Source organism: Megascapheus bottae, chromosome 2 (assembly GCF_031878675.1).
Source record: "Megascapheus bottae isolate mThoBot1 chromosome 2, mThoBot2.hap1, whole genome shotgun sequence".
Classification (NCBI taxonomy): Eukaryota; Metazoa; Chordata; class Mammalia; order Rodentia; family Geomyidae; genus Megascapheus; species Megascapheus bottae.
In genome coordinates this window covers 12,547,124-12,562,894 of record NC_143510.1, presented here as the reverse complement: position 1 = coordinate 12,562,894, position 15,771 = coordinate 12,547,124, and the positions used below count along the sequence as shown (strand labels likewise).

Below are 15,771 nucleotides of genomic sequence, written 5' to 3'. Positions count from 1 at the left end.
AAAACATCTTCCCCCAAATAGCTGTTGTCTAGTCTCCTTTTGATGGTCCTGACTATTCCGTGTCCTTGGATCCTCTCCAGACTTTCCTCTGTTGGGATGTGAGGACACCCCAAGCCCCTGTTCTGATTCGCTCCTTCCCTGCCTGTCACCGTGACTGGGTCACTGGCTGTGCCTGGACCAAAGACCATCTGCTGGTGAGTAAAGAGATGGTGTAGGCTAGGAGTTTGGCCTAATGGTACAGTGCTTGCGTAGCATACATAAAGACCTGGGTTTGATTCCTTGGTACCACATACATAGAAAAAGAAGCCAGAAATGGTGCTGTGACTCAAGTGGTAGAGCTCTAGCCTTGAGAAAAAAAAGCCCAAGGACAGTGCTCAGTCCCATAGTTCAAGGCTTAGGACTGGCCAAAAAGAAAAAAAAAAACAAACAGAGAAATGGTATAGTACAGAGCCTTGAGGATTCTTGGAAGAGGACAACACTTTTTATTTCACACTTTATGGCCTAGTAGTAGAGTGCTTGCCTAACATGTGTGAAGCCCTGGGTTCAATTCCTCAGTTCCACACACACAGAAAAAGCCAGAAATGATGCTGTGGCTCAAGTGGTAGAGCAGTAGAGCTGCTATAGCTTTGGGGGTAGGGAGAAAGAAAACTCAAGGGCAGTGCCTAGGCCCTGAGTTCAAGCCTAAGGACTGGCATAAATGAAGAAGAAGAAGAAGAAGGAGAAGGAGAAGGAGAAGGAGAAGGAGAGGTATATCCTTGTAATACTAGTACTCAAGAGGTTGAGACAAAAGGATCATGAATTTGAGGCCAGCCTGAGCTACCTAGTAAGATACTGTCTCAAAATATCTAAAATACTAGCAGTAATAATAATAGCTAACATTTACTGAGTATTTTCTGCCAAATGTGACCATCTGGCCACCAAACAATAACTCTTGGAAGTAGATACTACTCTTGCCTGTAGTTCACAGACAATAAAATTGAAGTTAGAATAAGAAACATTTCCAAGGTCCTGTCAGTGGTGGTGCTGACTGAGCCAGTAAACATTCTAAGAAAGCCCAGATTCTAAAGCCAGTACCGAGCCAGGTGCTGGTGGCTCATGCGCATAATCTGAGTCACTCAAGAGGCTGAGATCTGAAGATCACGATTTATAGCCAGCGTGGACATATGAATGTGAGAGATTTTTATCCCATATTAACCAGCAAAAATCCAAGTGTGGTACAAGTGATAGAATACCATCCATGAACAAAAGAGCCAAGGAATGCCCTGAACTGGCACCAAACAACAGCAAAACCAATATGGGGGCATAAGGGAATAAAGGGAGAGGGAGAGAATGGTGGACAATAACAATATTAAAATACATTGCATCTATGTATGGGAAAAAAAAAGCCACCACAACACTGTCTCTCCAGGGTTTAAGGTTTCTGGCCCTAAGGATTAAATATCTTGCTGTTATTCCTTTGGACGTCAGGCAAAAAAAAAAAAACAAAACTTTGAATTATACTCCCAGGTCAATGGAGTGTCGTTTCCCCAATATAGAGTCCATAGAGTCCTATTTTTCTCAACAAGAGATGAGAAAGGAGGGAATATCATTGAGGAGATTTGTCACAGTCTTCTAGAAGGAACAAGGGGAGCCTTCTTGTCAGTCAGCATCCTGGACATGACAGATTTCCTGCCTTTTCTGCACTCGTTGGCCAACACTGTGAACAAGCAGGACAACAGTGACAGTTAATGTTCCCTGTGTACCAGGCCACCTGTCTGCTCTATCTGGCCATGCCCAACCCTACCACAACCAATCAGATTGTCACTATCTTTGGATTGTTGAGAAACCCAAGCTCAGAGAGAGGAACCTGCTCCAGATCACAAAGCAACAAAGGGTTAAGATTTGCAGCTAAGATTTGAACTCCTAAGTGTCCATGCTCTCACTCACAAGGCCTACTGCCTTCCGCTGTATATAATGAACAAACAAATGCTAGGGGACTGCTGATAATACAGTTGCTCTACCTTCTAACAGGTCTCCTGCTCCAGTGATGGTTCTGTGGGGCTCTGGGACCCAGAGTCAGGACAGCAACTTGGTCAGTTCCTGGGTCATCAGAGTGCCGTGAGCACCGTGGTGGCTGTGGTGAGATGGCAAAAAGCTTCACTGGGGTGGGGGGTGGGGGTGTTTCTCCGAGAACCAAAAGGGTTTTGGAAGAGTAGGTGCATTGAGTGTTTAACCCCAAAGGTGAAAGGAGTAGTTCACATGAAGCATTGAGGCTGGGGGTGGCGGGAGGAGGACAGATATGAAGAGGAAATGGAGAGAGGACTTGGGTTCTCAGCTTCTTCGTGTCTTAACTTGACGGTAGGATTGCAATCTGGAGCCATCTGACTCTTCACATTCCCCTACTACTTCCTCAAACTAGGAATCTTTCACTCTTTTTTTCTTTTTTTTTAATTGGTGATGGGACTTGAAGTCTGGGCCTAGTCCCTGAGCTCTACCACTTTGAGGCACAGAGCCTCTTCCAGTTTTCTGGTGGTTAATTGGAGATACGAGTTTCATTGACTTTTTTTTTTTTTTTGCCCGGGCTAGCTTTGAACTGTGATCCTCAGATCTCAGCTTCCTGAATAGCTAGGATTACAGGCTTCCTGTGCTTGGTGCTTTCATTCTTTTCCTGTATCTCCAACTCATGAATAAATCCTTGGATTTCACTTACATCAATATCTTTCCTTCACATCACTGCCCAAAGCAGGCCTATCTCAAGCCTTCTCAGGGCTACAGCAGCAACTATAAGAGATCTCCCTCCTTTCAGTGTCTACAACTATGCATCCTGCCACTGCCAAGTCAGCCCATACCTCTGTGGGGCCCTCTTGGGGAATAAGGGGAGTGGTGTTCAATATGTCCTTGTGTTGATCCTGCACTCTGGTACAGGAAGAGCACATAGTATCTGTGGCCCGGGATGGAACCTTAAAAGTGTGGAACCAGCAGGGTGTGGAATTGACCAGCATCCCTGCTCACTCAGAGCCCATCAGTCACTGTGACGCTGTCCTGGAGCCATGCCCAGGTAGAGAAATAGCAACTTTTCCTAAAACCCCTGACACCTCCTCCCCTCTCCCCTGAGTCTCTTTTTTTCTCCTTGTCATAGCTGGGCAGTCTGGATCGGAGCTCCTTGTGGTGACTGTTGGACTAGATGGGTCTACACGTTTGTGGCATCCACTCTTGGTGAGTTCCCTGTAAGAATGGAGAGTAGGAGGTAGAAAAGTCAGATGGACAACTTTCTACTGTGTCAATCCCCTGGGGCCATCAGCGTTCCTTCTTCCTAGGTGTGTCGAACACACACCCTCAGGGGACACAGTGGTCCAATCTGTGCTGCTGCTGCTTCGGAGACTTCAGGTCTCCTGCTGACCGCCTCAGAGGATGCTTCTGTACGGCTCTGGCAGATACCCAAAGAAATGGGTGAGTGAGAAATGGAGACAGAGAGTTAGACACACACACAAGGTGTGCTACTCAGATAAAGGTAAAAAATGACCTCATTTCTTCTCTTAAATGCCAGCCAGTAGCATGACCCCTTACTGAATCACTTCCTATCTTCTCTAGATGACACCTATACCCCTAGGTGTTCTGCAGCCATCACTGCTATGACCTGGGCACCAGATGGCTCTGTGGCAGTATCTGGAAATGAAGCTGGAGAACTAACTCTGTGGCAAAATGCCAAGGTGTTGGCCACAGCACAGGTAAATGAGGAAAACTGCAGTTCATGTGTGTATGTGAATTCTGCCCTAAGTGCTTAATGGAACCTTGGTTGCAAATGTGTCTGGAAGGGGAAAGGTTGATCCTGATGCCTCAGAAGTAATGAATTGAATTTGTTACATCATCAGGTTCCAGGCCGAGTGAGTACTGTGATCTGGTTCTCCGCACATACCTTCTATGTTCTGAGTGCTGATGAAAAGATCAGTGAGTGGAAAGTGGAATGGCTGAAAGGTTCAACCTCCAGAAATATCAGGTGAAGCAAGCGAGTAGCTGGATGAATGTGATAGGAATGGTAGTCTCTTGTGTGTGTGTGTGTGTGTGTGTGTGTGTGTGTGTGTGTGTGTGTGTGTGTGTGTGTGATGGGGCTTGAACTCAGAGCCTGAGCACTGTCCCTGAGTGTTCATTCAGGGATAGCACTCTACCATTTTAATTTACAGTGCCACTTCTGGTTTTCTGTTGGTTAATTGAAGATAAAGCGTCTCATGGACTTTCCTGCCTGAGCTGGCTTCGAACCAGGATCCTTAGATCTCAGCTTCCTGAGTAGATAGGGTTACAGTTGTGAGCCACCAGTGCTAGGCTTACATTTTCATTTTAACATCACTCTCCTAAGAAAATCATCTGTTAGTCTGGAACTGGGTTTTATACAAATCACCATTTCTTTGGAACTAGGTCAAAAGGATCTTAATTATTGACAGGTACTTGTTTGCTGCTTCTGGCCATATCAATTTAAATGATTAATTCTCAAATGCCTGCTTGATACAAAGCCCAAGGGCAGGTAATATGAACTAGATACAAATGACTTTTTGCTCCTAATTTCTTTGAGATTGAATCTTGATATATTGCCCAGGTTCACTGTGAGTTCCTCCTGCCTCAGACAGCCAACCAGTAGCTCGAGGATTACAAATGTTTAGGTTTTTTTTTTTTTGGTGCTGTGATCAAATCCAGGATCTTATACATGCTAAACACACACTCTACTACTAAGAAACTCCCAGACTTCAAGACCTGAACTTTAGAAGATAATTATACCAGCAATGTAGAGGATTCACACTTGTAGGGAGATATGAAAGGCAAGGAAATGTGTTAGATCTAGGGCTGGAGCTGAAGCTTAGGGATACCTTACTATAGGCCTTCCTTGGGCAATGAAGATAAGAGGTTTAGAGGTGTGTTTAAGGTAGAATCAAGGGGCTTACTTATGAGTTTGAGACAAAGTATAACCAAAAGATAAGAATGTTTTTACTTTGAAACCAGTTCAGGCAGCAAAATCCATGAGATTCTTCTTTTCTTTTCTCCCCCTCCCCCACCGCCTAGTTCTGGGGCTTGAACTCAGGGCCTGGGCACTGACTCTGAATTGTTTTTTTTTTACTCAAGGCAAGCACTCTTATCACTAACCTACATACCCAACCAGGGATTCTTATCTCTAGTAAACCACCAAAAAGCTGGAAGTGAGCTGGGTGAGGTGAGGTGGCTCATGCCAGTAATTCTAGCTACTCAGGAGGCTGAGATCTGAGGATCAAGGTTCAAAGCTAGCCCAGGCACTAAAGAACACGAGACTCTTATCTCCAGTTAATCACTAGAAAAATGGGAAGTGGGGCTATGGCTCAGGGGTAGGGTGGTAGCCTTGAGCTGAAGAGCTCAGGGACAGTGCCCAGGCCCAGAGTTCAAGCCCCATGACCACCCCCCTCAAAAAATGATAAAGTAGGGCTGGGAGTTTGGCCTAGTGGTTAAAGTGCTTGCCTAGCATGCATGAAGACCCGGGTTCGATTCCTTGGTACCACATACATAGAAAAAAGCCGGAAGTGGTGCTGAGGCTCAAGTGGTAGAGCTCTAGCCTTGAGAAAGTCCAAGGACAGTGCTCAGGCCCTGAGCTCAAGCCCAGGACTGGCAAAAAAAAAAATGATAAAGTACCAGTCTTAAATGAAAAAGCCAAGTGGGAGCAGGAGACCCCCTCAAATTCAAGCCCCTGTATAGGAAAAAAAAAAAAAAGGAATGTTGGAGGTTACTAGTCTGACCAAGTTTGGAACTGATAATGATGATGAAGAGGATAAAGAATGCTGATAGAGGGCCGGGAGTTTGGCCTAGTGGTAGAGTGCTTGCCTGGCATGCACGGAGGCCCGGGTTCGATTCCTTGGTACCACATACTTAGAAAAAGCCAGAAGTGGGGCTGAGGCTCAAGTGGTAGAGTTCTATCCTTGAGAAAAATCCAAAGACAGTCCCCAGGCCCTGAGCTTGAGCCCAAGACTGGCAAAAAAATATATATATATAAGAATGCTGATAGAAGAAAAATGAAGGAGCTGGAAAGTAGCTCAGTGGCAGAGCATTGGTTTATATTCAGAAGGCCTGGGCTTTGATCCCTAGTACTTTAAAAAAAAAACCCACATGAACAAAAGAGGAGGCACATAATCCACTTGTTTTTGTAGTCACACAGTCACTTTGCTTTGAGGAACACATAAGGAAATGAAGAGTCTGAGGGAGGTTAATTAAAGTAAACCTGTTTTTCTGACTGCATACGTGTTTTGAGCTGCAGGCTTCACCTGAACCAAATTCTACAGGAGGACTTGGGGATCGTGCTGGGTCTGGGCCTGGCTCCTGACGGTCAGTCCCTCATCTTGGTCAAAGCAGACTTGCAGTTACTACAAATGAAGCCTGGTGATGTTCCATCTGTGGTGTGGTAAGATCCATCATGCTTTTCCTCCTGAGCTACAGGAAGGAGAGAAGTAGCTTGGTGGTTGCCCTGAATTTTAGCCTCACTTAAAATAAAACACTGGAGTCTTAAGGAAAGGTGGTCTTTAGCTTAGCTTCTTACTTTGTTATAAAACAGGACACGCTATTCAAACCATCCTATGGTATGGCATACCGACAAGGAGTATGGTGTGTTTTGCACGCAGCCAGAGGACAATGGATATCTCTACGTACTGGTAAGTCCTGTTTGGTTATATGTTAAAACAAACATTGGTCGAGGACCAGTGTTGTTAAATGTCAGGGCCCATCACCAGGCACAGTGGCTCACATCTGTAATCCTAGCTACTCAGGAGGCTGAGATCTGAGGATCACAGTTCAAAGCCAGCCTAGGCACAAAGTCCATGAGACTCTTATCTCCATCCACCAGAAAACCAGAAGTGATGCTGTGGCTCAAGGGATAGAGCACTAGCCTTGAGATGAAGAGCTCAGAGACAATGCCCAGGCCCAGAGTTAAGTCCTATGACCAAAACAAACAAACAAAAAATGTCGGGGCCCAGTATGGAAGGTAAGGGACAAGGAAAGCAGCTGGCTCAAAATGCCATGGCCCTCAGCCTGAACAAATTCTACAACATTGAATGTTGGATTTCCAATGCCAATCAGCAGGTACAAAAAAAGTTACTAGTGCCTCAAATCTGTATTTCTAGCTACTTGGGAGACTGAGAGTCAGGATCAAGGTTGGAAACTAACCCAGGCAGGAAAGTCCATGCAATTCTTATCTCTAGTTAATCAGCAAAAGTCCAGAAGTAGCGGTATGGCTCAATTGGTAGAGTGCTAGTCTTGAGTGGAAAAAAGTGGAAATGTACTTTAAAAATAAAAGTGGAAAGAATGAGGGGAAAGAACACTGGCCCTGGGGGTGGGAGTTAGGCCTAGTAGTAGAGTGCTTGCCTAGCATGCATGAAAACCTAGATTCTATTCCTTAGTACCACATACGCAGAGTAAGCCAGAAGTTGTGCTGTGGCTCAAGTGGTAGAGCTCTAGCCTTGAGAAATCCCTGAGTTCAAGGCCTAGAAACAAAGAAACAAAAAACCCTGGCCCTGAGTTTAAGCTCCAGCACACACAAAAAAGGAAAAGGAGAAGATGGTCTTTCTTATTTATTCATTTATTTTGTATGTGGGTCATAGGGCTTGACCTCAGCCTGGGCACTGTCCCTGAGCTCTTCAGCTCAAGGCTACCATCCTACCCCTTGGCCTGATGGTCTTATGGAAATAGTCTTAGGAGTTTTCATGGCTGTGTATTGTTGTGTGTGTCTTTCTTGTCTCACCAATGTGATTTCCTGAAGACAATGACTGACCCTTGGTCTGTCCTTTGGCTTAGCAGTTAGATAACACAGGTGTTCTCTTGCTGATTTGGATGTACTGAAGCAAGACATTCACTGTAGATAAAACTTACTGGAAGCCCCTTGTTCCTGAAAAGCTTGTTAACCTTTAGCAGATTTATGACCTGCTACTATTAAAGTTGCACAAAGCCTAGTTATGACCCAGATATATCATTCCTAAATATGTACTTAAGATATTCATGCTCGTGTTCTCCAAAAATTAGCCCAGTATGTCTGTACTACCTTATTGATCACTATCCAAACAGCCTAAATGTCTGTAAATGGGAAAGGATAAATAATTTGCCCTATACCATGGAATGCTACATGGTATAGAAAAAAAATGTGACACAGAGCAATACAGACATATGTCATTGGTGTTATTCTGGGCAAAAGAAACCAGATACATGGTGTCTAAAGTGTATGTCTATCTCACTTAAATAAAAGATGGGGGTTGGGAATGTGGTTTAGTGGTATAGCATGCATGCACAAAGCCCTAGATTGGATTCCTCAGTATCACATAAACAGAAAAAGCCAGAAGTGGCCCTGTGGCTCAAGTGGTAGAGAACTAGCCTTGAGCAAAAGAACCTTAAGGACAGTACTCAGGCCTTGAGTTCAAGCCCCAGAACTGACTAAATAAATAAATGAATAAATGAACGAATGAATGAATAATTTCTTCCCTCTCTCCCTTCCTTCTTTACTTCCTTTCTTCTTTCCCTCCTTCCCTCCTTTCTTCTTTTCTCTTTATTTCTCCTTTCTCTTCCCTTATTTCCTCCCTTTCTTCCTCCCTTCTTCCTTTCCTCCTTGTTTTTTTTTTAAATTTGGTCAGTTGTGGGGCTTGAACTCTGGGCCTTGGTGTTGCCTTGAGCTCCTCAGCTCAAGGCTAGAGCTCCACCACTTGAGCCACAGAGCCACTTCTGGTTTTCTGGTGGTTAACTGAAGATAAGAGTCTCACACTTTCACTTCGTGCCTGGGCTGGCTTTGAACTACGATCCTCAGAATTCAGCCTGCTGAGTAGCTACGACTACAAGTGTGAGCCACCAGTGCCTGGCTTTTTTTTTTTTTCTCTTTCTATTCCTCTTCCTCCTTCTTCAGTACTGGGCTTTGAATTAAGAGCTCTACACTTGCTAGGTAGATGCTCTACTATGTATGCCACTCTCCTAACCCAAAGTATGATTTTCTTAAACTGAATGCCAAAAAAATTGTTGTAACAGAACTAGAATATTGCTAGCTCTGGAGGTTGTCTGCTTTTGCCCAGGAAGAGCCATGGGAGCAGCTTTTAGGGAGACAGAAATGGTCTTACATCTTGATCTGGGGTGACTGTGAAAGTTCCTTCAGATGTCCATTTAATGTACTGTATTATATTTGCATTATAGTTTTTTTAAAGTCCTGGCTGGCAGGGTTCTGGTGGCTAACTCCTGTAATCCTAGCTATTCAGGAGGCTTAGATCTCAAGATCCCAGTTCAAAGCCAGCTCAGGCCCCAAAGTCGATGAAACTCTTATCTCCAATTAACCCCCAGAAAACCAGAAGTGGTGCTGGGGCTCAAGTGGTAGAGCACTAGCCTTGAGTTGAAGAGCTCAGGGATAGCGCCCAGGCCCAGAGTTCAAGTCCCATGACAAAAATAAGTAAATAAAATAAAATTCCTGTCCATCAAAGAGCATACTCTATTACTTGCTGGTATTGGGACTTGAACTCAGGGCTTCTTGCACTTCCTTAGTTTTTTACTTACAGCTTGCACTTACCATTTGGCCACAGCTTCACAGTGGACTTTTCTGTCTAAGCTGGCTTTGAGCCATAATCCTCAGTTCTCAGCCTTCTGAGAAGCCAGTTCCCAGAGACTGTTGGTACATTGCATATTATGAACAGACTGAACAGAGTTACCTATTGTTTTACAGAAGCAAAAAGAATCAGGAGAGTATGAAAAGAGCCTGGACTTCAAGATGACTTTAGAGAATTTTACTAGCTCCAGAACTCAAATAACTCAAGCCAAACCTGAATCTGGTGAGTGGGAATGGAAAGAACTGAGAAGTTCAGAAATGGCCTGAGGAGGCCGGTAGAGCCTTCAGGGCCTGAGACCCAGCTCTGATCCAGCCATTACAATCGCAGAGTCTTCATTTCTGTGTGCGGGTTCTGATGGAATGCTCTGGCGCCTGGCTACATGTACCCCAGAAGGAGAATGGCCCACAGGGAACATCTGGCAGAGGAAAACACCTAAAACCCTTTTGCAAGGGTTGGATTCCTCACTGTGCTCAGAGCTGGTCACTCGCATGGACTTCTGGTCAGAACCGCCCCACTTAAAAACATGTCAGCGTAGAAAGGTGAGTTTGAGAAAAGGGTCACTAAGGTAGAAGGAAGCTCAAAGTCGGGAACAGCAGCCTTTGATGCTTCCTTAAGCAAGAGATCCCCTAAGAACTCACCATTCTGCTGTTCCCTTTCTCCTTGAGATCCACTCAGGTGCTGTCACTGCCCTCCATGTGCTGCCTGAGTTGCTGGTGACAGCTTCAAAGGACAGAGATGTTAAGCTGTGGGAGAGACCCAGCATGCAACTGGTAAGTAACTGTGTGTGTGTGTGTGTGTGTGTGTGTGTGTGTGTGTGTGTGTTAGTGTTCATACACGCACATGGATGCAATAGAGTGATACAGGGATGTTACAAGAAAGCAAGCAGAGCCAGGTGCTGGTAGTTCATGTCTGTCAACTACTCAGGAAGCTGAGATCTGAGGATCAAGGTTTAAAGCCAGCTTAGGCAAGAAAAGTCTGTGAGACTCTAGCTCCAATTTGGAAATAAAAAATTTGGAAGTGGCAGAATACCAGCCTTGAGAGAAAAAGCTAAAGGACAACACTCAGGCCCTAGTTTTAGCCCCCTTACTGGGTGTATACATATACACAGAGGGGGAGGAAAGAAAAGAGAAGGAAGGAAAGAAAGACGAAGGAAGGAAGGAAGGGGGAAAAAGAAATTTATGGTAAGGAAAGGCAGAAGAACAAACTTCTCTTTTCAATTAGATGAAAAATGTCTTCAATCCCCTTTGATTTATTTGTTTCTAAATAAAAGGCATGACTGTGAGAGAAAATCCAGTTAGGCTGGGGCTCACGCTTGTAATGCTAGCTATTCAGGAGGCTGATATCTGAGGATCAAGGTTCAAAGCTAGCCCAGGCACAAAAGGACCTGAGACTCTTATCTCCATTTAATCTGCAGAAAAAGGGAAGTGAGGCTTGGCTCAAGGGTAGGGGGCTAGCCTTGATCTGAAGAACTCAGGGACAGCGGCTAGGCCTAGTTCAAGGCCCATGACCAAAAAAAAAAAAAATCCAGTTAGTAAGGAAGGAAGAACAACCCAGACCCATAGCCCTTACCTTTGTTTCTGTTCCTCCTTTAGGTGGGCCTGTTCCGATGTGAAGGAGCAGTGAGCTGTCTAGAACCTTGGCTGGGCCCCAACTCTATCCTGCAACTTGCAGTTGGAGACACGCAAGGCAATGTGTACTTTTTGTCCTGGGAGTGAAAGTACACTCCTTAAAGAAAGATGATATCAGTTCTACTAGATAATGCAAAGCCTGGAGACATCAGTGTTGATTTAAAAAAAAAAGATTATAAAAATAAAGTTTGTTGGGCACTGGTGGCTCACACCTGTAATCCTAGCTTCTCAGGATACTGAGGATTGTAGTTCAAAGCCAGCCTGGGCAGAAAAATCCTTGTGACTCTTAACTCCAGTAATAAGCTACTCAGAAAATGCCAGAAGTGATACTTGTAGCTAAAGTGGTACAGTGCTATCCTTGAGCACAAAGAGGCTCAGGGACAGCACCCAGACCTGGAGTTCCAGCCCCATGACTGATGCCCCCTCTCCAAAAAAAAAAGTTAAGTTAAGCCCCACCTGTGTCTTTGTATGGGTTTGGATCAATAGGAAGGAAGTATATTCTAATGTATTTTTAATTTTTTTATATTTTTATTATAATTGCAAGGAAGTGAGCCACATCTTTGGTAGATACTCTTTGAAACCAGCGTTTAGAATTCTCTTGTCTTTTCTGCCCTGGGCACTTGAACTCATTCCTTTAAGGAGAATGAACAGGGCTCATGTTGGCTAGGACTTGGTTTGAAGAGCACACAGGACTCTTATTTGATCCGGAAAGAATGAGAGGAAAGAATGGCTAGAAGAACCAGGAAACCCTGGGTCCCATCATAGAACCAGCCCTGAGAACTACGTGCTCCAGTGAGCAGGCCAAGGCAAGGGAAGCAGAATTGTCTGCTGGCTTTCCATGTGATTTGCAAGCAATAGTTCATATAATCATTGTTACTTGTGGGCGCATTCACAAAGGTGAATTGTTCATTGATGGTAACATTGAAAAGTGGATCACTCTTACTTATGTGTTTGCCATGGTCTTTTGGCCCTCTTAGGCAAAAGTGCTGGTATCTTTTTATTTTCCTGAATTCCTTGCCTATGCAAGTAATTCCTTTAGGACCTGTCATTAGGAGTTAAGGACGAGAGAAACATCTTCTGTGCCTCCAGAGCCAATGGCTTGTATAAGATAAGTCAGAACTATGACTGGGATGTCATTTTGGGCTGGTAGGATTCTCTCTGACAAATATCACTGCATTGTGGGTACAGATAAACTTTAAGGATCTAGGAAATTTAATTGTATTGCCTTTTGTGCTCATTTTGCCCCTATTCTATGTCTTACATGGAAAAGTCACCTAAGGGACTTCACCCTTTATCCAGTGCCCTTTGCCATTCCCCAGCCAGAGGTTAAAGATAATCAGATGACACACACACACACACACACCTGTGTGTAAAGTGCTGGAGCTGGACTCTGGTGGCTCATACCTGTGATCCTGCTACTCAGGAGGCTGAGATCTGAAGGTTTAAGTTCAAAGCTAGCCTGATTAGAAAAGTCCATGAGACTTACCTACAATTAATTAGTAAAATGTCAGGAGTGGAGCTGTGGCTCAAGTGCCAACCTTGAATATAAAAACTAAGGGAAAGCCGGGCACGGTGGCTCATGCCTGTAATCCTAGCTACTCAGGAGGCTGGGATCTGAGGATCAAGGCTCAAAGCCAGACCAGGCACAAAAGGACCTAAGACTCTTATCTCCAACTAACCACTAGAAAATGGGAAGTGGAACTTGGCTCAAGGGTAGGGTGGTAGCCTTGAGTTGAAGAGCTCAGGGACAGCACCCAGGCCCAGTACAAGCTCCATCACACACACACACACACACACACACACACGAAAAAGAACAGAAAAGAAAGAAAGAAAGGAAAAGCAGAAAGTGGTACTGAGACTCAAGTGGTAGAGCACTAGCCTTGAGAAAGCGAAAGGACAACGCCCAGGCCCTGAGTTCAAGTCCCAGGACTGGGGGAAAAAAAGATCTGCTGTCATTGGATTCCAATGGCTGATTTCTGCACTCCTACTTACTTAGGAGGCTGGACAGAAGTCTATGAGACATCATCTTTAGTTAACTCACATAGAGCAGGGCTGGAGGGATAGTCAGATGGTAGTGCTCCAGCCATGAACGAGCAAATCAATAGTGCTTGAGACCCTGAGTTCAGATCCCAGTGTTACAAATAAATAAGATCAATTATCATGGTCATATGCTTGTGTTCAAGTAGTCCCATACAGTAGACTACTAACTACTACCTAACATTCCCTCCTAATGCTGACCCTTCCTCGCACCTCCCCTCACCATGCAGGTAGTGGGTCATCTCAGATCATCACAGGAAACATGAGCACAGTGTAGTAGGGGAGGAGGTAGAGAGTAAAATTGCATAATTCATTACAGTATATTGTTACTGTTTTTTTCCCCCTAGTTCTGGGGCTTGGACTCAGGGCCTGAGCACTGTCCTTGGGCTTTCTCTAGGCTAGGGCTCTACCATTTGAGCCATAGTACCACTTCCATCTTTTTCTGTGTATATGGTACCTAGGAATCAAACCTGAGCCTTCATGCATGCTAGGCAAGCCCCATTGTTACCGTTTTCTATTTTATTACTAGTTTTGTGTCTCTTGCTGTTCACAGTTATATTGTAAACTAAAGTATACCATAGGTGTGTGCTTATGTATTTGGGGCTTGGTACCATGTGTGGTTTCAGGCATCCACTTGGGCTCTTGGAAAGTATCTCCCACAGATGAGGGGGAACACCCCAAGTATCCAAAAATTGAAAGGGCAATTCAGTTGTGTTTTATATTAAGCAGTCTTTCAACTGTTATCAGTCCACATGAATTTCAGTTTCTTCTAATGCTTGGATAAGTTCCACAGTGAAGAGCCACTGGGACTGAGGTATCATAGGACATTGCTTCTCCCTATCCACAAAGCCTTCTCCTTTATATACCAAATTTGCCTACCTTTTTTTGTTGTTGTTGTTGTTGTTATGCTAGGAATCAAACCCAGCAACTTATATATACCCGGTAAGCTACCACTGAGCCATATCCCTTACATACATTTACTTTGTTTGTAAGACAGGGTTCACTAAATAATCTAGACTACCCTTACATCTTTTTTAAGTGTCAGGCTTGGGGTTTGGACTCAGTCCTGGGCCTTAGTCCTTGAGGGTTTTTTTTTTGTTGTTGTTGTTTTTCAAGGATATCTCTACTTCCAGCTTTTTGGTAGTTAATTGAAGAAAAGTCTCACAGATTTCTCTGCCAAGGCTTGCTTTGAACTTCAATCCTGTGATCTCAGCCTCCTGAGTAGCAAGAGTTAGAGGTGTGAGCCACTCCAGGCTAGCCTTCAACTTTTTTGATTCCCCTGAATGCTGGGATTATTAGCATGTCACCATGTTCAGCTTTATATGTCTATTTTAACATCCATAAACATGCTTCTGAAATCTAGGACAAAGATATTTAAAGTTTAGCTCACAGATTAGTGCTAGTCAATAAATACAGTGAAACAGAAGTTAGGAGTAAGCATTTAGAAACTATAGAACTTTGAGAAGCTTATTGACAGATTCAATAAAAATTGAGGCTTGTATCTTATATATTTTTACTTCAATTCCTTATCACTCATATATATTCATATTCATACATGATTGCTATGTATAGATAGATATATAGTTATCATATATTTATCAATTCTGGGGCTATAACTCCAGGCCTATTACATTACTCAACTTGCAAATGGCACTATATTACTTGAGCCATGCCTTAATTTCCAGTTTTTTAAATTGGAGCTAAGAGTTGAGTCTCAGGTATTTGTCTGGCCAGTCTGGCTTTGAGTGGTGATCTTTAAGATCTTAGCTTCCTAAGTAGCTAGGATTAGATGTGAGCCACCAGAACCCAACTTCATGAGTTTCTTAAAAGGATGAACTAAATTGAGGTGTAAAATTGACACCTGGTATTTAATAAATGCTAGCTTGACAATACATTTTTATTTTTTTGCCAGTCCTGGGGCTTGAACTCAGGGCCTGAACACTGTTCTTGGGCTTTCTCAAGGCCAACGCTCTACCACTTGAGTCACAGCACCACTTCTGGCTTTTTCTATATATGTGGTATCAAGGAATTGAACCAGGGTCTTCATGCATGCTAAGCAAGCACTCTACCACTAGGCTAAATTTCCAGCCCTTAACTATACTTTTTTTTTTTTTATCCTTATTCTTTTTGTGTAGTATCAGTGTTTGAACTCTAGGTACTCTAGATTTCACACTTGCTAGATTTTCTTATGTTTTGAGGCACCCTTTAGCTTTTTTTATTTTCTGGATAGGGTTTTGTGGATGTTTTTTCAACCCCAGGGGCTGGACTTGAACCATGGTTTTCCTACCTATGCACCCTGTACCACAGAGTGAGATTACTTCATCCAGTGTGTGACTACTTCACCCAGCTTGATTTCGATGGTGTCTGGCTAACGTTTTTCTTTTTGCCCAATAAGTCTCAAACTGCCATCTCAATCAAATGAGTAATCAGTATAGTCAGTCAGGGGCTACCTTGTTTTGTTTTTTCTTTTTAAATAATGGGGCTTGAACTCTGGGCATGGGCGCTGTCCCTGAGCTCTTCAGCTCAAGGCTACTGCCTTACCCCTTGAGCCA

General features: G+C 43.9%; 1 protein-coding gene across 1 annotated transcript in view; it reads left to right on the top strand.

The window, feature by feature from the left end:
* Tep1 (telomerase associated protein 1) overlaps nucleotides 1–11,581 on the top strand; it is a 54,388-nt gene extending 42,807 nt beyond the window's left edge. The window contains exons 43-55 of the mRNA XM_090320193.1: nucleotides 81–194; nucleotides 2,011–2,118; nucleotides 2,905–3,037; nucleotides 3,119–3,195; nucleotides 3,297–3,429; nucleotides 3,571–3,707; nucleotides 3,852–3,976; nucleotides 6,248–6,391; nucleotides 6,542–6,638; nucleotides 9,671–9,776; nucleotides 9,882–10,093; nucleotides 10,220–10,324; nucleotides 11,147–11,581. Of these exons, the coding sequence (XP_090176319.1) occupies nucleotides 81–194; nucleotides 2,011–2,118; nucleotides 2,905–3,037; nucleotides 3,119–3,195; nucleotides 3,297–3,429; nucleotides 3,571–3,707; nucleotides 3,852–3,976; nucleotides 6,248–6,391; nucleotides 6,542–6,638; nucleotides 9,671–9,776; nucleotides 9,882–10,093; nucleotides 10,220–10,324; nucleotides 11,147–11,269 (1,614 nt within the window). The 3' untranslated portion in view covers nucleotides 11,270–11,581. The remainder of the gene's footprint in view (nucleotides 1–80; nucleotides 195–2,010; nucleotides 2,119–2,904; nucleotides 3,038–3,118; nucleotides 3,196–3,296; nucleotides 3,430–3,570; nucleotides 3,708–3,851; nucleotides 3,977–6,247; nucleotides 6,392–6,541; nucleotides 6,639–9,670; nucleotides 9,777–9,881; nucleotides 10,094–10,219; nucleotides 10,325–11,146) is intronic.
* Nucleotides 11,582–15,771: the final 4,190 nt, after the last annotated feature.